Source organism: Rana temporaria, chromosome 1 (assembly GCF_905171775.1).
Source record: "Rana temporaria chromosome 1, aRanTem1.1, whole genome shotgun sequence".
Classification (NCBI taxonomy): Eukaryota; Metazoa; Chordata; class Amphibia; order Anura; family Ranidae; genus Rana; species Rana temporaria.
In genome coordinates, this window is record NC_053489.1 from 195,873,832 (window position 1) to 195,897,340 (window position 23,509).

General features: G+C 42.9%; 1 protein-coding gene across 2 annotated transcripts in view; it reads left to right on the forward strand.

The window, feature by feature from the left end:
- Positions 1-23,509, forward strand: part of ADGRD1 (adhesion G protein-coupled receptor D1) — an 802,257-nt gene that overhangs the window by 117,565 nt on the left and 661,183 nt on the right. For both annotated transcript variants that reach the window (XM_040347511.1, XM_040347515.1), the window contains 3 exons: positions 4,789-5,043; positions 19,759-19,817; positions 20,093-20,248. In XM_040347511.1, the coding sequence (XP_040203445.1) occupies positions 4,789-5,043; positions 19,759-19,817; positions 20,093-20,248 (470 nt within the window). The remainder of the gene's footprint in view (positions 1-4,788; positions 5,044-19,758; positions 19,818-20,092; positions 20,249-23,509) is intronic.

A 23,509-nucleotide genomic window follows, 5' to 3' on the forward strand; every position in this document is an offset into this window, starting at 1 on the left:
CGGACACTTTTGACACATTTTTGGGACCATTGGCATTTTTATAGCTATAAAAATGCATTGATTACTGTAAAAATGTCACTGGCAGGGAAGGGGTTAACACTAGGGGGAGAGGAAGGGATTAATTATGTTCCCTAGGTGTGTTCTAACTGAAGGGGGGTGGGACTGACTAGGGGAAATGACAGATCGCTGTTCATACATTGTACAGTTGTGTTCAAAATTATTCAACCCTTCAATGCTGTAAAGGGTTTTAGGGAATTTAGTGTACATTTGTAATTGTATTCAGAATGAAATCCTACAAGGACTTCTTAAAGAACCATATGCAACTAAAATGACATCAATTGGTTTTGTAATACAGTAGTAAATGTTTATTTTGTGAATTCTTCATTTACACAATTACTCAACCCCTTAAAGACTACCACTCTGAAGAACAGAGGTTCATTGAAGTGTTTTCAATCAGGTATTGAAAACACCTGTGGATGTCAGGGAGCAGCAATAAAGCCTAATAAGCACCAATCAGGCAGCTTTAAAATGACTGTGATACTCGGCTCCTTCTAGACATTTACTGGTGTGGTTACAAACATGGTGAAGTCAAGAGAATGGTCCGGGAAGACAAGAGAAGAGGTGATTACTCTTCACAGGAAGGGCAATGGCTATAAGAAGATTGCAAAGATGTTAAACATACCAAGAGACACCATAGGAAGCATCATTCGCAAATTCAAGGCAAAGGGCACTGTTGAAACGCTACCTGGTCATGGCAGAAAGAAGATGCTGACTTCGACTGCTGTGCGCTACCTGAAGCGTGGAGTGGAGAAAAGTCCCCGTGTGACTGCTGAGGAACTGACAAAAGATTTGTCAGATGTGGGTACTGAAGTTTCTGCTCAGACAATACGGCGCACACTGCGTAATGAAGGCCTCCATGCCAGAACTCCCAGGCGCACCCCCTTGCTGTCTCCAAAGAATAAGAAGAGTCGACTGCAGTATGCAAAAATCATGTGGACAAACCACAGAAGTTTTGGGATTGTGTTCTGTGGACTGATGAAACAAAATTAGAACTGTTTGGGCCCATGGATCAACGCTATGTTTGGAGGAGGAAGAACAAGGCCTATGATGAAAAGAACACCTTGCCTACTGTGAAGCATGGCGGGGGGTCAATCATGCTTTGGGGCTGTTTTGCTTCTGCAGGTACAGGGAAGCTTCAGCATGTGCAAGGTACCATGAATTCTCTTCAGTACCAGGAGATATTGGATGACAATGTGATGCAGTCCGTCACAAACCTGAGGCTTGGGAGACGTTGGACCTTTCAACAGGACAATGATCCCAAGCATACCTCCAAGTCCACTAGAGCATGGTTGCAGATTAAAGGCTGGAACATTTTGGAGTGGCCATCGCAGTCAGACTTAAATCCGATTGAGAACCTTTGGTGGGAATTAAAGAAAGCAGTTGCAGTGCGCAAGCCTAAGAATGTGACTGAACTGGAGGCTTTTGCCCATGACGAATGGGCGAAGATACCCGTAGATCGCTGCAAGACACTTGTGTCAAGCTATGCTTCACGTTTAAAAGCTGTTATAACTGTAAAAGGATGTTGTACTAAGTACTAAGATTGAATGTCAATTGGGGGTTGAATAAAACTGATAATGATGTGAGCACAGAAAAGACATTTGTGGTTATTTCATTATAAATGTTATGTTATATTTGTCTGACCTACACGTGCCTCTTTGATTTAATTGTAAGCAGGATGACAGGATGATCAAAATCGATGTCAAACTGGCCAAAACAATCAATTTCAGTGGGGGTTGAATAATTTTGAATACAACTGTGTGAACAAACGATCAGTCATTTCTCCCTCTGACAGAACCGGGAGCTGTGTGTTTACACACACAGCTCCCGGTTCTCGCTCTTTAACCACTTACGGACCCCCCACTGTATATATACGTCCTCTTTTTAAACATGGATATCTCAGTAACGGCAGCAGCTGCTGCCACAACTGAGATATCCATGTTTTCAGCTGGCGGCCGTGTAAACGATAACGGCGGTCTCCGCGGCGGATTCGCCGCGAGATCGCCGTTATCGGCGGGAGCTTTTCCGCGCCCTCCGCCGCTTACCGGAGCCGTCGGTAGCGGCGGAGGAGATCCGATGCTGCCGCCTGGAGAGTGAGGACTTGAGTGAGGGCAAGATGGCCCCCACCCGTCCTCATAGCTCTGCTGGGCGGAAGTGACGTCAAAACGTCAGTCCCGCCCAGCCTCTTAAAGAGACAATTTTTTTTCTGTCATTTTTTTAAATGACAAATTTTCCTTTTTTTTTTTTTTTTTTGCATTTAAGCCTAAATATGAGATCTGAGGTCTTTTTGACCCCAGATCTCATATTTAAGAGGACCTGTCATGCTTTTTTCTATTACAAGGGATGTTTACATTCCTTGTAATAGGAATAAAAGTGATCATTTTTTTTTTTTATATTTTAGTGTAAAAAATAATAAAATCAATAAAATTAAATAAGAAAACAAAAAAAATTTTTTTTTAAAGCGCCCCGTCCTGACGAGCTCGCGCGCAGAAGCGAACGCATACGCGAGTAGCGCCCGCATATGAAACCGGTGTTCAAATCACACAAGTGAGGTATCGCCGCGATCGTTAGAGCGAGAGCAATAATTATAGCCCTAGAGCTACTCTGTAGCTCAAAAAATGCAACTTATAGATTTTTTTAAACGTCGCCTATCTAGATTTTTAAGGGTAAAAGTTTGACGCCATGCCACGAGCGGGCGCAATTTTAAAGCGTGACATGTTGGGTATCATTTTACTCGGCGTAACATTATCTTTCACAATATATAAAAAAATTGGGCCAAATTTATTGTTGTCTTATTTTTTAATTCAAAAAAGTGAATTTTTTCCAAAAAAAGTGCGCTTGTAAGACTGCTGCGCAAATACGGTGTGACAAAAAGTATTGCAATGACCGCCATTTTATTCTCTAGGGTGTTAGAAAAAAAAAATATATAATGTTTGGGGGTTTTAAGTAATTTTCTAGCAGAAAAAAATGTTTTAGTCTTGCAAACACCAAATCTGAAAAACACCTGAGGTCTTTAAGTGGTTAATGAGCGATCGCGGGTGTTGCGTTATATATATATTTTTTCTAACACGCTAGAGAATAAAATGGCGGTCGTTGCACTACATTTTGTCCCGCTGTATTTGTGCAATGGTCTTACAAGCACACCTTTTTTGGAAAAAAAAATGTTTTAATAAAAAAAAAAGACAACAATAAAGTTAGCCCATATTTTTTTTAATATTGTGAAAGATGATGTTAAAAATACCTCAGATCTCATATTTACACTAAAATGCAAAATCCGCCGAAGAGACCACTTTTTTCTTGAAGCGGACCACACGCTGAAGAAGAGAATACCGGGGTTATGGTAGCTAGCTGCTGCCAACGATACTCCTCTTCAGTACCAACGTAAAACGATGTCGGGGGTAGTCCGGAAGTGGTTAAAACTGAACTCCAGGAATTCAGTCCATTTAAAAAAAGTGAAGGTACACGATGAGTTAAAGGAGAAGTCCAGCCAAAGCTTGTTTGGCTGGGCTTCTCCTATGGATCACATGAGTGCAATTGGTTTTGTTCTCCTGTGACCCGTTTTCAGCAGTGAGTGGGCTAAAGTCTGCTCTCTGCTGATGCCATGGATATCAGCCTAGGCACCGCGTCATCATGACAATAAAGTTTGGATCTGCCAGATCCCTGACTGACACCCATCTCAGCGAGCTGCTGAGAGACGGTCCGCTCCACCCCTTCTACAGCTCAGCGCGGAGGGAGATGTGACTGACAGGCTGCAACTCTCTGCTCATGGAGCTGTAAAAACTGTGCGATTGGTGGTGTTTGATCGCTCGGTTTTCAGTGTAGAGGCATCGGGGACAGATGCAGCATCGGACCGGTGCTGCATCCACCTAGGCAAGTATGAATGGGGAAAAAAAAGAAACCCATACTTCTCTTTTAGTTCCAAAGAGCTGCATGACACCTCCTGGACTTATCTCTATTACATCTGACAGTTTTATACAACTCCTGTAAAACAGCTATTGCTGTAGTTTCGGGAGCCTGACATTCTATGCTCTGGTCTCAGCTCCTTCAACAGCCAAGTCAGTGTAACTGCTCTGCCCACCCCTCCCCTCCTCCTTCCCAATCACAGAAGCCTTTGTATTTATTACCTTAATGGTGAATGGGCAGCAGAAAGAAGGGCGTACCCTCCTGCTGAGGGTATCCTTTTGCAGATGTAAGTAATAGAGATAAGAAGACAAATTGCACGTCGTTGGATTTAACTCATAGGGGGCCTTCTATTTTTTCAAATTGCCTGTATTCCTGGAATTAAGTTTTAATAGTGTGCAACAAATTACATAGTTACATAGTATGTAGCTATGTAACTATGTAACTATGCAACAAATTGATTTCATACTATAGCATAACTTCAGATGTTTTCAAATGCACCTTGGATTTGACAATTTAAAAAACCTGCTGTCTTTGAGACAATTACAGTACATGCTGCAAGGTATGCAAGGTTTTTTCTGGTGTTGTGCAACACTGAACATAATGGGTGTCTATTAAAAGAACTGATGATTTTCTAGTGTAAAAGTGATTCATTTGCCATAAGAAATTATCCATGTAAAGAAAAATTGCAGTTTTCTTTTGGTCAACCAACACCCAATTCCTACTACTGATACCTAGATTAAAGTGCTGGAGAAAGTTGTGCTATGTTTGATCCACTTTTCTGTCATTTCTAAACTATTATTTAAATACTTTTGTGCCCTTATCTTCTAGGTCCATATTGGACTCATGTTCTGTTCACTTGGACATCCGGTGAAGGCCTAAAGGTTTATGTCAATGGTACATTTAACGCCAGTGATTCCCAAGGTCAGCTCTCCTACAGTTATGGAGCTGGTGTTGATCGCCTGGTTGTGGGCACAAACAGTGATCCTTCCAAACAATATGTGAATGGTGCTTTCGATGAGTTCATCATATGGGAAAGAGCTCTAAGCCCTCCTGAGATCCACCACTACTTTACAGCTGCCATTGGTATGTTATTTTGGTAAGCAACATTCGTGAATGTCGCTTCTTGATTACATATATATTCATACTTACAATTACCTAACATCAACATAAGCCTTGTTTCAGAAACATATTATAGGGAAATGTCTACTTGCACAACCATACATAGATAAGGGGTTGTCTATCTTTTACTGTAACTTAAAGCTGGGGTTCACCCAAAAATACATTTTTAACATTACATTCAGCCGAGTTGTCCTAATGACAATCGGCTGTTTTTTTTTTTCGTACATACCGTATTTCACCGATGCTTCCGGGTATGTCTTCTGCGGGACTGGGCGTTCCTATCTGATTGAAAGGCTTCCGACCGTCGCATACAGCGCATCACGAGTTGCCGAAAGAAGCCGAACGTCGGTGCGGCTCTATACGGCGCCTGCGCACCGACGCTTCTTTCGGCAACTTGTGACGCGTAGTATGCGACGGTCGGAAGCCTGTCAATCAGATAGGAACGCCCAGTCCCGCAGAAGACATACCCGGAAGCGGTGGTAAAAATACGGTATGTACGTAAAAAAAAAACAAAAAAAAACAGCCGATTGTCATTAGGACAACTCGGCTGAATGTAATGTTAAAAATAGATTTTTTGGGTGAACCTCCACTTTAATGGAGAAATCTGTTTTAATTTTTGCTTACACATATGAAAATGAAGCATTATAGAGATCATACTTCTCACAAATTTTATTAAACAACCAACACAGTATCTACTGTATCTTTTACAGTGTGAAATATGTACATGTCTATATATCTGACAATATGTTTTGCTTATAATATAGTTCACACCATTCCTCCCAACATTCTGAGATAAGAAAGAAGGACTCCTTTAGTACAAAGTATATAGGCAAAGGACACACTGTTCCCAATTACTCAGATCTCCAAGAATTAAAAAATTCAGCAGGGGATCCTTGGCCCCGCCCACTGCATCTGTCAGGCCGAGAGAGGAGAGAGATGAGATGAGTGCTGATCTGCGCTATGAAAACAGATATATAGCTGCATTTTTTTTTATAAAGCACAGTCGCAGAGGGGACATTACATGAACCAACCGAGAGGATAATGTTAATCTAACCCAGTGGGTTAACAACCATTTAAATACATTTAAAAAATCTTGTTTACATTTATTTTTAAGAGATTGTGTGTGATATGTGTGTAAATATATATATATATATATATATATATATATATATATATATATATATATATATATATATATATATATATATATATATATATAAATCATTTTCAGCAATGTAAGCTGCCATCTTGGCCTCTGTTTAACCACTTCAGCCCCCCCGGAAGGATTTACACTCTTCCTAACCAGGCCATTTTTTGCGATCCGTCACTGCATTACTTTTTTCTTTTGGTAGAAATACTACCAAAAGAAAAAAGTAATGCAGTGACGGATCGCAAAAAATGGCCTGGTTAGGAAGAGTGTAAATAGATCACCTCTGCGTTTTTTGTTTTTTTTTGCTATAAATGAAAAAGTCCGTCAATTTTAAAAAATAAATACTTTCTTTACTTTCTTCTATAAAACATACCCAATAAAAAAATAATAATAAAAAAAAATGTCTTCATAAATTTAGACCAATATGTATTCTTCTACATATTTTTGGTAAAAGAAACCCCAACAAGCGTATATCGATTGGTTTGCGTAAAAGTTGTAGCATCTACAAAATAGGGGAAAGATTTATGTCATTTTTTTTTTTTTACTAGTAATGAGGGTGGTCAGTGACTTTTAGTGGGACTGCGACATTGTGGCGGACAGATCGGACACCTAGCTGACATTTTTGACACTTTTTTGGGAACCAGTTACATTATTACAGTGATCATTGTACTAATGACACTGGAAGGGAAGGGGTTAACATCAGGGGCGATCAAGTGGTTAAATGTGTTCCCTCAGTATGTTTCTGTGTGGGGGAATGGGCTGCCTGGGACAACACACAGATTCATCTTCCTGCTTAGAAGAAAGACAGGATCTCTATGTGATCTCCTGTCATAACAGAGATCTGCCTTGTTTCGTGCACCCGAGTCAACCTGCCGCAGTATAACTGTGGCGGCTATTCGGCAAGAGGATAATCTTCAACTGCCAGGATGCTGCACATGTGATCAATTATGACACCAGCCATTGGATGGTTTGACAGTTTCGTTGACAGCACATGTGACAGTTACATTCCTGGCAGGTGTCTGGAATGTACTGCATATACTCGAGTATAAGCCGAGTTTTTCAGCACATTTTTTTGTGCTGAAAATGCCCCCCTCGGCTTATACTTGAGTCACCTTTTTGCGCCTGATCTCTCGGATTTTTGGGGACCCGGTACCGGCTGGCCATAGGTCCAAATTTGGCACACATGTAGCCCCACTCTTCCTCTACAAGTGTGCAAAGTTTGTTGTTCGGGGACCTACGGGCGGGGAGCACCAATTTTTCAAAGCCGGGCACCCCTTCCATAGACTCCCATGTTAAACGGTCATATTCTCTTCTACAAGTGTGCAAAGCTTGTTGTCTGGGGGACCTATGGCTAGGGAGCACCTATTTTTCAAAGCCGGGAACCCCTTCTATAGACTCCCATGTTAAACGTCAGTCTAGTCATGGGCACAGTGAGGCATGGGCACAGTGAGACATGGGCACAGTGAGGCATGGACACAGTGAGACATGGGCCCAGTGAGGCATGGGCACAGTGGGGCATGGGCACAGTGAAGTATAGACACAGTGAGGCATGGGCACAGTGAAGTATAGACACAGTGAGGCATGGGCACAGTGAAGTATGGACACAGTGAGGCATGGGCACAGTGAGACATGGGCACAGTGAGGCATGGACACAGTGAGGCACGGGCACAGTGAGACATGGACACAGTGAGGCATGCACATGGACACAGTGAGGCATGGGCCCAGTGAGGCATGCACATGGACACAGTGAGGCATGGGCACAGTGAAGTATAGACACAGTGAGGCATGGGCACAGTGAAGTATGGATACAGTGAGGCATGGGCACAGTGAGACATGGGCACAGTGAGGCATGGACACAGTGAGGCATGCACATGGACACAGTGAGGCATGGGCCCAGTGAGGCATGCACATGGACACAGTGAGGCATGGGCACAGTGAAGTATGGACACAGTGAGGCATGCACATGGACACAGTGAGGCAAAGTGAGGCACAGTGAGGTATGCAGATGGACACCCTAGGCTTATACTCGAGTCAATACGTTTTCCCAGTTTTTTGTGGTAAAATTAGGTGCCTCGGCTTATATTCGGGTCGGCTTATACTCGAGTATATACGGTAACTGTTTTTTGAAACTGTTAAATCAGTGGGTTTACATCCGATTTAAGTGTTATGGAGAGGAATGTAATGTGCAAATTTGTAAGCTGCAGGCCAGGCCCGCCTATATTTGACAGGTTACAGTTGCCTGCTTATGATGTTTTGTGAGTAATCCATACCTACAGTATAGCCCATTTATTGGTCACATAAGATGAAAGAAAAAGCTTTAGCCTTTGATCTACAGTATATGTCTGCAATTTTAATTTCAGGATGCAAGTGTGATGCCGCGTACACACGATCATTTTTTGGCATGTAAAAAACGATGTTTTTCAGCCTCTAGAAAAAACGATTTTTTTTCCAACTTCATCATTAAAACAACGTTGCCCACACACAATCGTTAAAAAAAAATGCTCTAGCAAAGCGCGGTGACGTACAACACGTATGACGGCACTATAAAGGGGAAGTTCCATTCGGATGACGCCACCCTTTGGGCTGCTTTAGCTGATTTCATGTTAGTAAAAGACGATTCGCGCTTTTCTGTCTGTTACAGCGTGATGAATGTGCTTACTCCATTACGAACGCTTGTTTTACTAGAACGAGCACTCCCGTCTCATAACTTGCTGCTGAGCATGCGTGGGTTTTTAACGTCGTTTTAGCCCACACACGATCATTTTTTACAACCCGAAAAACAACATTGTTTAAAACGTTGGTAAAAAATGCAGCATGTTCGAATTTTTTTTTGTCGTTTTTCAGAACCCGAAAAATGATGTGAAGCCCACACATGATCATTTTAAATGACATTTTTTAAAAACGTTGTTTTTTACATGCCGAAAAATGATCGTGTGTACGCGGCATGAGAATCACTGCTATCTAAGCTGAATCTTGAATCTCTACAATCCTTTGATGAGCTTTTCAGATGATAATCTGGATTCAGAAAGGAACCAAACTTTATAAATCAAAGCTTATTTAGGTAGAAATGTGACCAATCAAATTAATTTATCACAAACTATAGACTCCATAGTTTGTGATAAATTAATTTGATTGGTAACATTACAACCTGAATAATCCTTGATAGTATAGAGCATCCTAATATGCATTACTGAATGGTGCTTGTCATCTTCCAAATAAATTTGGTTTAACTTTTATATGTTTTCTAAAAAATGACTGCTTGACCTCTGGACTTTGCATACTTATCCATATAGCTGTGCACAAAAAAGAGAAAATCCCTAATGTAAATATAAGATATTTCCCCTTTAATGGAAGTTGTATCTGCACTGTTGTACTTATGCAGATGTGTCTTTGCAGCTGGATAATTGTTCAGCCAGCGCAGGATTCAGGAATTTCCGCACTGCTCTCCTGCTGGCACTTATTAAACATGGACAGGAATGATTGCTTTCTGTGCTAATATTAACCCCTTCAATCACAGACAATAATGAGACGGCACACCATAGATTGCTTCTACAAATGAAAGGACATTATGGATTCAACTGATTTTTTTTGACAATCACTTTTTTTTATCAACCAAGGTTAGCCTGAGAGTGAAACTTACTTTACATTTGTAGATCGTAGTCCAATGAGCCTGAAAAAAACAATCGCTGAGCAGTCACAGGTTAGTGAGTAGAAGTAATAAGGTGTTTGGCAGTGCAGCAAGGGCAAAGGAGATTTGTTGCAGCAAAATACATTTTATTAGTATTAACTTGGACAAGATTCTGTTCTGGTACAAAACCTGTGGTTACTCTTCAGTACAGTTTATTAAATGGGTAAAGCAGTTGTAAACCACAGAAGAAAAAATAAAACCAAACTTTAAAACAATGGCATAATGTGCTAGCATGCATCATGTAATAACATATTATGAAATACGAAGAAATGTAAATAGAAGGAAGCCCTTCCAGCCAGGGGAGGGCTGGGCCAGGGGGCAGGGTGGCAATTGCCTCCCAGGCCACCCTAACTTATGTTCAAAATGCCTGCTACCATTTTATTTTTTATTCTGGTCTTGGAAGTCGGGCTGACCACTAGCTGTTGCATTCTGGGAGTTGTAGTCCACGCTCAAGCTCCCGGTGGGTAGAAAACAGAGCAGCGCCGAGGAAACTACAACTCCCTGGGACTGGATTCTTGAAAACAGACAGAGGCAGGGACTGCCAAGTAGTAGGGACGCAGTGCTGCAGGACTGGGGCACTGGCTGCAACTTGACCCCAGGACCAGGAGCATTACCCCCCCTCAGGAGGCCGTGGCATGCAAGGATCTGCTGAGCTGAGATCACTGAGGTGAGAGACCCTGACACCCCTAGCTGACCCCCATCTCCCCCCCCCCATACACCCCATGTAACCTGTCCTAGTGATGAGGCTGCATTGATGGGCACTGGAGTTGGCTGCACTGATAGGCACTGGTGAGGTTGCATTGAAAAACCAGATGGGCCATGGATGGTGAGCCACTCGACTTGCCCCCCAGGCCTAAGGCTGCCAGCCCTCCCCTGCTTCCAGCAGCGTCCCGCTTAGCGATGAGACGGCTGATATCTTCCCTAGGTGTTTCTTCCGGGTTTGCTAGCTCCTTTCCTGTGAGTGGACAATGATGTCACTCTCACTCACTGGAGCCGGAGCTGTCGTTATCGGCATGGGCTCTGGAGGTCCTGTAAGCTGGACCTTTAGAGCCCATGAGCCCATGACGTCATCGGCTGCATGCACTCTGCATATCTCCTAAATTGTGCACGTTTAGGAGATATTCACAGTACCTACAGGTGATCCTTATTATAGTACTAAAAAAGGGAATGGGGGAAGGGGGGGTGGCCTGAGGGGAGGCCCAAAAGGGGTTACCAATAGCAACAAATGATGATCTAGAGTATTCTGATACAAAAGGATTTATTATAGTATCAAAAATGGAGTATAAAAAGTACAGTCATAAACGAACAATATGGTGAAAATGCAACCATTTAAAAGAAATGAATTGCTAATAAACAGTTATAACAGACAGGACTCACAATAAACAACACACAATGACGACACTGTCCGGACGTATCTGGGTTCAGCCACGAGTTGTATGCACTGCGTATAAACAAGTGATTCGTTTGGCTACTAGGGTAGAAAAAGGTGGGGCTATATTAATCAGACACAATGATCTCATGGCCCTAACTAAATTCAGCCAATACGTGCCTATACTAGTGGCTGGACCCAATATGCGGGGAGGGAGGGAGGAGGGGGGGAGGGACGGAAAGCAGTGGAGTAATATCTACAGGACTAATTAAGTTATATCATCTTCATATATAGAGAATGAGGGCCAGAATAATAATCTAGTTAGGCCAAGTGGTAGTCCATAGATAGGGAAGGCTGGAAGATTGTTCAGTCAGTTGAGGCTGTGCAGCAGTAATGCATTAGAAATGTGAATAAAGGTGGTCATAATAGACTGCTTCCTATAAAGTCCATTAGTATAAGCCAGCACAAGCAGTAAGGGTTAGCTGGTTTAAGCTCATTTCAACCATGCATGGTTAGTCCCATAAATTAGGGAAATATAAAGCGATTGGTCTGCTGGAATAAAGTGTGTCAACTATGTATAGCATTTTACAGATGTTGTGTAGACACAATTACTGCTGTAATCCCAATACTGCTGGATAAAATGCATGTATATTGACAGCTTATGGTCTGTACGTTACCAGTCTGTCGTCTGTATTCATCCGAGCTGGACTTAGTTCATGGATGGATAATGCAGCGATACAGACCTTATATGCGATGGTAGCCATAATTATCCGTGCAAGTCTTGTGCTGGCAATGGATGGCAGAAGGATCCACATGTAGTGTGCCTCGCAATGAGCGGGTGTCTTAGTGTGCGGGCAGCTCAGCTGAGCTCCTCAATGCTCGTAAGCCGTCTACAGTTTTCTGGTCCGATGGCACCTCCGTCTGTCACATGCAAGGGAAACGTCACGCGGCAGGCGCCGGATGACGACGTCAACGCGTTACTCAATGGCGTAGCTTCATCTCGGACATTATTATTATAGGCTTACCTGTAGATACAAGTGGTGTAACAGAGATTACAACTGCTATAAAACAGGGAGAATTTTTCGAGCATAAAGCAAACCTTAAAGTAGTTGTAATCTTCAGAAATGAAAATTAACAAAGCACATCCCACTTCAGTGTGTGCTAGCCTGAACCCAAAGCACCAAGTTTGGCTCCTCTCCGATCTCTCCTCTGCTATCTGCACTAGTCATCTCTGAAAAAGCATACACACACGACTGTTTTTCGCGACGAGAAAAAACCTGACATGAAACACGATGAGAAAAAAGAGAGCTGGTTTAAATTGTTTTGCGGGCAGTTTTTTTGTAGAGAAAACGGCTAGGGAGCATACACACGGACGTTTTTCTCGACCAATATAAAAAATGGCAGTTTTCTCGTCGTGAAAACTGGTCGTGTGTATGAGGCATGACAGTTTTCTGGAAACCACAACCTCCTGGATGGCAGTCCACCCCCCATACAGCAGGTGACTGATAGTCTTAGTTCTGTGTATTTTTCTATGAGCCTTTAAGCCTGTGTAGAGGGGGTCAGCTGTCAGATATCAGGGAACACTGTGCTCTATGCTTTGTAGTGCGTATGTGATGTTAGATCCCTGTGCCCTGTTGTTAGAGCTGAGAAATACAAATCCTTTGATCTGTGAGTTTTTAGAAGAAATCGCGACAGAGAAACAGGTACAACTCATGTGGGATGATTTGTTTTATCTCTGTGTATCACCTGAGGCCAGTCACTTCATAGAGTAAATGTAAGGGTTTACAACCACTTTAAATGACACAGATCCAAGTCACAATAATTTCCCATCATGCTGGTTTCAGCATCCCACTTTTGTTTGGCACACACTTACCATTGCAGGGTACCTGGCCAGCGGCTATATCCACTATCTTAGGTGCTCCATTTGGTGTTTGATGAATTAATACATGCTGCCATATGCTGTTCCATTGTCCAGCAATTAATGATAATGACTTATGCCGCGTACACACGATTGGAAATTCCGACAAGAAAACCGTGGACATTTTTCCGACGGAATGTTGGCTCAAACTTATGTTGCATACACACGGTCACACCAAATTCCGACCATCAAGAATGCGGTGACGTACAACACTACAGCGAGCCGAGAAAAATAAAGTTCAATGATTCCGAACATGCGTCAAATTGATTTTGAGCATGTGTTTTTTTTGCGCGTCGGAATTGCATACAGACTAACCGGAATTTCCGACAAGAACTTTTCTTGTCAGAAAATTTGACAAAACCAGCTCTCAAATTTTTCTTGCCGGAAATTCCAACAGAAAAATTCCAATGGAGCCTACACACGGTTGGAATTTCCGTTCAAAAGCTCACATCGGACTTTTCTTGTTGGAATTTCCAATCGTGTGTACTCCATTTGGGAAAAGGGAGGAGGGGAGGCACAATCATCCTCCAGTGTGTGGTATACAGGTGTAATCACACCCCTCATAAGAGTTGCTGATGTTTGGGTCCCAGCTGCTGCACAGCCAGTCACTTAGAAATTCCTTGGCTTGTTTTTGTTGTTTTATTAGGGGATGATAACTTGGATGGGGTAGAGTATTATGGAATGCCCAACTTGAAAAATGTCCAGAACACAGAACAAAACAGGGACAACTTCCTCCCTATTTTCAAAGAAATACTCTTCTTCCTTCCTCCTTCACAAACTTGGTTCACTATTTACAGCACCCGCTGATCACTCCAGAGGAATAATTCAGCGACAGCCCATTACAGGTAAGGAGCATCATGTCCCTGCGTGGATAAGCTTTATTACATTGTGGAGTGAACAGCATCTCATTCTGCCTTCCTGTAGACAATGAGCCCAGTTCTACTGCTGCATAAGACTCCCAGCCCACCTGGCTGCTTGCTACCCCTAGTCCTCCTGACTGGCACACACTCACACATGGAGATTTCGCAGGGCAAGGTTAGATTAAAACTTGGCACATGGCAGTCTTCAAGAGAGCACTATAACAACTGACGGTCTCTCCCCTTGTCTTATCCCTGCACCGTGCTGATCTCACTGTCTCTGCTTGCTCTCTCCCGCTGCCCCTTCCATTGTGAATCCCTTCAATTGCCTCCTGTGGTTGGATCCTTCCAGGCCAGCTATCCCGAGCTCCAACCCAAAGTAAATCCCCCGGCAGGGGTCCCTCAAGGGTAGGGTGACCACATTTCCAAATTGCCATTCAGGGACACACCCTCTCTCACCTTCCCCCCAAAAAAGATGAGGGGGTGGGGGGATAATGTAGTCTCGGGGTTGATGGGGAATTTGGCGGTGGGTTATTTGTCAGGTGAATGTGCCACTTGCCACCAGATACAGTGCTACTTGCCACCCATAGCCTGCCACCAGATGCAGTGCTGCTGTCACTCCCTCTGCATGAGTCACGTGTGTAGAAGGAAAGGAGTGGCGTCACTATCTGGAGAGTGAAGATCACACCAGTCCCTGCAGGGTGCCGAGGTGTGTGGTGACAGCAGTTCTGCACTAGGGGCAGGCCTTGCTCCGGGTCTCGCTGTCTGAGAGTAAATTGTCACTGGTTGCAAGATGCCAGGCAGCGCCGGCCCTAGCAACCAGTTCCGGAAATGTAGTTATTAGTTAGTAGGGGGTGGTTGTGTCCTCTATTCCATTCCGGGACATTGTATTGTCCCAGAATGAAGGTGCCCGGTACCAGGGACAGACATGTCAATTGCGGGACAGTTCCGGGCAATCCGGGACACCCTATTTAAGGGCCACTGGCAGCCTCTCCTCAGCACTGCTCCTCTATCTTCCATCGGACTCCCCTGCTACCATGTCCATGTCTACAGTGAAAAACTACTCATTCCCCTGGAAATTTTCCACATTTTGTCATGTTACAAGCAAAAACGAAAATGTATTTTATTGGGATTTTATGTGACAGACCAACACAAAGTGGTACATAATTGTGAAGTGGAAGGAAAATGATAAATGGTTCAATTTTTTTTTTTACAAATATGTGAAAAGTGTGGTGTGCATTTGTATTCTGCCCCCCTGAGTCAATACTTTGTAGAATCACCTTTCTGTGCAATTACAGCTGCAAGTCTTTTTGGATATGTCTCTACCAGCATTGCACATCTAGAGAGTGAAATATTTGCCCATTATTCTTTGCAAAATAGCTCAAGATCCATCAGATTGGATGGAGAGCGTCTGTGAACAGAAATTTCTAAATCTTGACACAGATTCTCAATTGGATTTAGGTCTGAACTTTGACTGGGCCATTCTAACACATGAATATGCTTTGATCTAAACCATTCCATTGTAGCTCTGACTGTATGTTTAGGGTCTTTGTCCTGCTGGAAGGTGAACCTCCGCCCCAGTCTCAAGTCTTTTGCAGACTCTGACAGGTTTTCTTCTAAGATTGCCCTGTATTATGCTCCATTCACCTTCACGTGAACTCTGATCAGCTTCCCTTTCCCTGCTGAATAAACGCATCCCCATAACATGATGCTGCCACCACCATGTTTCACGGTGAGGGTGGTGTGTTCAGGTTGATGTGCAGTGTTAGTTTTCTGCCACACATAGCGGTTTGCTTTTAGGCCAAAAAGTTAAATTTTGGTCTCATCTGACCAGAGAACCTTCTTCCATGTGTGTGCTGTGTCCCCCACATGGCTTCTCACAAACTGAAAACAAGACTTCTTATGGCTTTCGTTCAACAATGTTTTAGTAGGTTTACAGTTGTGCCATATGCTTTCCATTTTCGAATGGTGGATTGAACCATGCTCCGTGAGATGTTCAAAGCTTGGGATATTTTTTCATAACCTAACCTTGCTTTAAACTTCTCCACAACTTTATCCCTGACTTGTCTGGTGCATTTCTTGGCCTTCATGATGCTGTTTGTTCACTATGGTTCTCTAACAAACCTCTGAGGGCTTCACCAAACAGCTGTATTTATACTGAGACTAAATTACACACAGGTGAACTCTGTTTACTAATTAGGTGACTTCTGAAGGCAATTGGTTCCACTAGATTTTAGTTAGGGATATCAGAGTAGAGGGGACTGAATACAAATGCATGCCACACTTTTCACATATTTATCTGTAAAACATTTGGAAAACCATTTATCATTTTCTTTCCACTTCACAATTATGTGCCAATTTGTGTTGGTCTATCACATGAAATCCCACAAAATACATTTACGTTTTTGGTTGTAACACGACAAAATGTGGAAAATTTCAAGGGGTATGAATACATTTTCAAGGCACTGTATTTATGGGCTATCCCAGTTCCCTGCCAGGCCCACTCCCGGGGATTGGCTGAGAGCCCAGAGAGCTGCCAGGATGAGTTTTCCAGCCCTGCCCTCTAATATCCCTGACACAGATTCAGTGACTCAGGTCTATCCCTGGGTCAGAAAATGCTTTTTCCTACTCTCACTTCAAGTAGCACACGCTAGAGGGTGCTACACAGGATTGATAGGTAGGTGAGTATATGCTTTGTAGAAACATTTGTTTGTACATACTAGCACATATGGTATTCACTATGCAGAACTCAGACTGGTTTACTGTGCTTTGAAAGTGATCATAGTTTTTATGACCAATGTTAACCCCTGTAAAAAAGACAATTGAGTGTCTTGGGAGGAATGGGTCATGGTTCAATCTCTGACAGTCTGATTTTCACTACTGTCTAGGATTCTAGATGTGGTGTCTTCTAACACTTCTAGCATGGCTGTGAAGGCTTTTTTTTATTAGCTGGATTGCCACTGTCCTTTACCCTGTAGTTATTTCTTCATAGAAAGTTATGGAACGCTTAGAGGAGTGACAGCAAATCTGAAAAGCCATGTTAGAACAAACAACACTGCTAAGTTGGTGTCAGGACTGTTTGTGCTCACATGGCAAAATTGGCTGTACGCAGAGCATACCGCCATTTTGCCCTGTGCTAAAAAGCACATACTCCGTCTTAATGAAATAACCCATCTTTAAGCTAAATAAGTTCTCACCATCCATTCTCTGCCCATCCATACAAGTCAAGAGACCTCACCAATTGTTCTCATTCCATCCTAGCTCCAGTCATCACTGGTTTGCCAACGCCCTCACAGGCAGTTTTATTAACACAATAGGCTTCACAGACCACATCTGATTGGAGGAGATCACAGCATGTGACCATAGGAAGTGATGACACAGCATGTGACCTCCTCCATGGGAAGTGATGTCACAGCATGTGGGCTCGATACAACAAATGCCCATATATTGATTTGGCAGCACAGATAACCCCATCTAACAGGGATTCATACAGTAATATTCAATAACAATATAATACAACAACACCACAATACAGCAATATAACACAATACAGTAATAATCAATAACAATACAGCAATATAATAACAACAATAGGATACAGTTCCCGATGAGAGGAGCTTATCTGCAGGTGTAGGCGCACATCACAAAACAGTGTTGATCAGGTACTGAGAGATGACAGGAGCGCACACCAGCTAAATTGACAATGATCTTGCAGAGTGGACGCACCCGGAAGGCGAATATCTGTGCATCACACAGGGGCCCTTTGGCCGGCCGACACCCCCCTCCACAAACACCCTTCTCAAAATCAGGAAGTGTATCTCAACCAGTCTGTCTGCCCCAGTCAGCTTTCTAGAGCGGGCTGAGAGAGAACCAACCATGGGTGACACTATGACAATACATAATAAATACATCTTTAACCACTTGCTGCCCGCCAATAACATATTGATGGTGGCAAAGTGGTTGTAGAATCCTGACTGGATGTCATATGACGTCCTCAGGATTCTGAGCCGCTGTGCGCCCCCGGGGGCGCGCATCGCGGCGATCGTTGTTGCAGGGTGTCAGTCTGACACCCCGCAACACCGATCTCGGTAAAGAGTCTCTCACGGAGACCCTTTACCACGTGATCAGCCGTGTCCAACCACGACTGATCACGATGTAAACAGGAAGAGCCGTTGATGGCTCTTCCTCACTCGCGTCTGAAAGACACGAGTAGAGGAGAGCCGATCAGCGGCTCTCCTGACAGGTTGATTGTTTATCAGCACAGCAAAAAAGAGGGGTGACTAAAGCGCTAGCCAGTACTAACAAAGTGAGGGTGAGAAATGTGCTAACAAAATATAAATAAAAAATAAATGCAGCTCAAATCTAAATTGTGCTAACAACAAAAAAATTGGATGAATAAAGTGAATGATGAGCGCAAAAATAAATGGAATAATGCATATAACACATCAATAATGTGAACGATTAAAATATAAAATAAATGTTATATGCATTATTCCATTTATTTTTGCGCTCATCATTCACTTTATTCATCCACTAGTTTTTATCAGCACAGCCCCCCCTCGGATCGCCACACTGGACCACCAGGGAAGCCCACCCTGGACCACCAGGGAAGGGCAAACTAAAAAAAAAGTCTGGGAACAAAAAAAAAAAAAAAAAAAGTCTGAAAAAAAAAGCATTAAAAAATAAAAAAGACTGGCAACATAGGTAAATCAGTGCCGCCCCACAGTGTCCATCAGTGCCACCCCACAGTGTCCATCAGTGCCACCCCACAGTGCTCATCCATGCCCAGTGCCCACCTATCAGTGCCCATCTGTGCCACCCATAAGTATCCATCAGTGCCACCCATAAGTGCCACCCATGAGTGCCCATCTGTGCCGCCTATGAGTGCCCAGTGCCGCCCATGGGTGCCCATCAGTGCCGCCCATGAGTGCCCATCAGTGCCGCCTATGTGTGCCCATCAGTGCCGCCTATGTGTGCCCATCAGTGCCGCCTATGTATGCCCATCAGTGCCGCATACCAGCGCCGCCAATCAGTGCCACCTTATCTGTGCCCGTCAGTACTACCTCTTTGATGTCCATCAGTGCCATCTCATCAGTGCTGCCATATCAGTGCCCGTAATTGAAAGAGAAAACGTACTTATTTACAAAAAAATTTACAGAAAAAAATAAAAATTTATTTTTTTTCAAAATTTTCAGTCTTTTTTTAGTTGTTGCGCAAAAAAAAAAAAAAAAAAAATCGCAGAGGTGATCAAATACCACCAAAAGAAAGCTCTATTTATGGGGAAAAAGGGACACCAATTTTGTTTGGGTACAGTGTAGAGTGTAGCATGACCGGGCAATTGCCATTCAAAGTGCAACAGTGCTGAAAGCTGAAAATTGGCTTGGGCGGGAAGGTGCGTAAGTGCCCTGTATGGAAGTGGTTAAATTTCCACAACAGTGCATGAGCCTCTCTTTCGCTCCTTCCTCCATTTAACCAGGAATACTTATGCAACCAGAGTATTGCATTACGGAGCACACGTTGGGAGGAAACATGTAGTAAGACAGCCAGATCAAGCATGCACATCCAGCTGCTCACTGATGTCTATGGCCAGCTGAATTAAATGTATTCTTCTTTTGCCACGGCATTCTATTGTTTGTGTTTACCAAGTTTTCCTTATTGTATGCATAAATCTGTATTAAGATGTGATTCCTTTTGCAGGTGATGAAACTTTTGTTACTGCAACAATGTCTAGTACTGCCAGTACATCTGATCCTCCGGTAAGAGTACACAGACCAATGTCATGAAAATTTGTGGCAGATTTTCAATGCATGTTTTTTTAAAGTTTTACCAAAGATATTATTATTTGCTGGCAAATTTTCTTAGCTGTACTTAAAACGATTTACAATTTTGTTTTAAAGGAAAATCCTCTTGCATGCTTCTCTCCATCAGATATAATTGTCTTTTTCTGAGCTGTAATGGCTTGGGTGTTAAGTTCAAAGACTCTCTGACAAAGCTGTTAATAAAGCTTTTGTAACTTTCTGCACCATTGTAGGTCTCCACAGATGCTTACTATCCCATTATAATTAACTTGACCCAAGATGGTTTCAAGACATCCCATGCACAGCCTGTTCTGGGTTATTTGGATGTTGTCTCACAGATTCTGCCAAACAAATCCTTGACACAAGACACAGCAGGCAACTTAACTCAGGTAGTAAAACTATCTATCTATCTATCTATCTATCTATCTATCTATCTATCTATCTATCTATCTATCTATCTATCTATCTATCTATCTATCTGTCTGTCTGTCTGTCTGTCTGTCTGTCTGTCTGTCTGTCTGTCCCTCCTAGTATAAGGCCTTGTACACACGACCGGATCTATCTGCTGAGATTTATCCGCAGATCAGTTCCAGCGGATAGATCCGGTCGTGTGTACGGCCTAGCGGACATTTATCGGCGGATTAAAATCCAGCCGACGGATTTCAAGCGGATAAAAATTTCTTAGCATGCTAAGAAATCTATCCGCTTGAATCCTGTCCAGCGGATTGATCTGGTGGTCTGTACAGACTCACCGGATCAATCCGTCCGCTCCCCTCCCTCGCATGCGTCGTAATGATTCGACGCATGCGTGGAAGTCTTTACCTTCCAGCGTCGCGCACGTCGCCGCGTCATTGTCGCGGCAACGGCGCGACACGTCACCGCGGATGGATTCCGCGCGGATTTCGATCTGATGGTGAGTACAGCCATCAGATCCAGATCCGCCAGAGGATTTATCCGCTGGAAACGGTCCGGCGGCCTTGTACACACGGTAGGTTAACCAGAGGACCATTTTCATCGGTCAAAACCGATCGTGTGTGGGCCTCATAGGTTATTTAACCATAGGTTAAAAAAAAAAACAACTTGCTTTAAAATTAACGTATGGATTCCTAACCGATAGGTCAAAACCGATCGTTAGTAGGCACGACCATCGGTTAAAAATCCACGCATGCTCAGAATCAAGTCGACGCATGCTTGGAAGCATTGAACTTCGTTTTTTTCAGCACGTCGTTGTGTTTTACATCACCGCGTTCTGACACGATCGGTTATTTAACCTATGGAGTGTAGGCGTGACGGACCATCAGTCAGCTTCATCGGTTAACCTGTGACAACGGTCCTTCAGACAGTTGTCCTCTAGTTAACCTATCATGTGTACGAGGCTTAGCAGAAACGCATTCGTGAAATAAGGAAACTGGATATTTGAGTGCATTTTTATTTTGGCAACCTGTTACATAAAACTCTGTTGAATAGGTTGAGAAAAACGTGGGGAAGGAAAATACCTTCAATACTAATCCGACTTTAACGGCACCATACTCAAGTAGCAATGCAAATAGATAAAATAATATATTTATTGGATCTCATTAAAATAATTGGTGGAGAAGTACATGACCACCATATAAAAATGATGCATATAATTATACATCAACTTTACTGTAATAAAACGATACAAAGGCATGGATAAATGTTGTGTCCCACTGATGCTGACTCGTTTCGCAGTTCACAGCTGCTTCATCAGGGACCATGCAGGATTGTCTGAAAGTTGAAGAAAATTATTTAATAGTACATATGCCATTACAGTTTACAGTTTCTGAACACAGTACATAATGATAACTTACAGCTTACTACAATGTCAACTAAAAATGTTTTAATAATTGCTGATGTTGTGGTAAGCAATCGCAAAAAATATATAAAAAGAGTTGATCAAATACCACCAAAATAAAGCTATATTTGTGGGGAAAAAAAGACATACATTTTATTTGGGTACAGCATTGCATGACCACACAATTGTGAGTTAAAAATTACCTGGTCATGAAGGGGGGTAAATCTTCTGGAGGTCAAGTGGTTAAAAGTGGTAAAAAAAAAAATTGAATGGTAGACTTACCAACCCTTTTCTTTTTGTAGGGCTTGGCAGGAGTCTGAGGCCCCGTACACACGGGAGGATCTATCCGCTGGAATTTATCCGCGGATCACTTTCTTTTTTTTTTTTTCACAATCCAAGGTTTATTGAAGCCAAAGAAAGATCGTACATAGGTTGTAAATACAATAACATACACAAGTTGCGTAGGAAGGATCACTTTCAGCTTTCAGATATTTATCCGCAGATATTTTTCGGGCCGATGGTTTTCCAGCGGATCAAAATTTCTTAGCATGCTAAGAAATCGATCAGCTGGAATCCAGTCCAGCGGATTGATCCGATGGTCTGTACAGACTCACCGGATCAATCCATCCGATTCCCTCCCTCGCATGCGTCGTAATGATTCGACGCATGCGTGGAAGTCCTTATATTACAGCGTCGCGCACGTCGCCGCGTCATCATCGCGGCGACGGCGCGACACGTCACCGCGGGGGGGAATTTCGCGTGGATTTTGATCTGATGGTTAGTACAACCATCAGATCAAAATCAGCCAGAGGATTTATCCGCGGAAACGGTCCTCCGGACCGTTTCCGCGGATAAATCCTCTCGTGTGTACTAGGCCTTAGGTGCCCATACACTAGTTGACATCCCACCGGATAAGGGCTATTGCCTACTATACTGGTCATAACATATTGCAGCAGTTTTACTTTACTGGCAGGAGGGATCCAGATCCTCTTCCTTTCGTTACTGCATAGCAACGGCTCTTCCTAACTCAAAAGCCAGGAAGCAGTGTGCAATCCTGCCTACAGCATCTGCTTGGCTGCTCTAGCGGTCAGTCACAAAGGCGGAGGGGGTTAGCAAGGTTATCAGATTGGTAATATTGCAGCAGCTGGTGTGCCATAAACAGTGCATAATAGCTGCTGTAACAGCTATATGTTTATTACAGTAACAATACAGCCTGAAATCACAATTGTGGTTGGTGTGCTGAGCCTGTGGCTTTGGAGACTGCAGACAGGCCCCCCCAGAACCCCTTTGAGACCTAGGCTTCTGCCTAGGTTGCCTTTCAAGTAAACCGGCCCAGATGACATGTCAGGTAGTGTAGATTTTTAGTAATAAGTGTGTCAGTATTACATACAAGTATGTGGTCACATCAGCCCCATGTCAGACCTTGCATGGTATGGTCCTCTTAATATTATTAAAGCTTTACCCTCTTCGGTTAAAACAATAACGTTCAAAATTTGATTTGCCTAGCAGAGAAAACTTAATGTAGAAGGATAAATGAATACTTTGAGCACATTGCCAGCTGTGTAAAATAATTAAGTTATTTACTATAAATAAAGGTACATGCTGAATGGTGTTGTCAATTGCACATTTCCTTGCAGAAAAATTAAACTCCTGGGATTTGGAGTAAACTGTAGCTTCTATGTTTGTTCCTCTATTAGTGTAGTGTAGTCGTATACGGAAAGTTTTTGTGCATGGTATAAGGAGGACTATATCAGAGTGAGTGAATCTGACTACTTTTCTTGCAATGTTCTGTTTCAGTATGCTGTGAGCATAAAACTAGCCATTAAAAAAATCT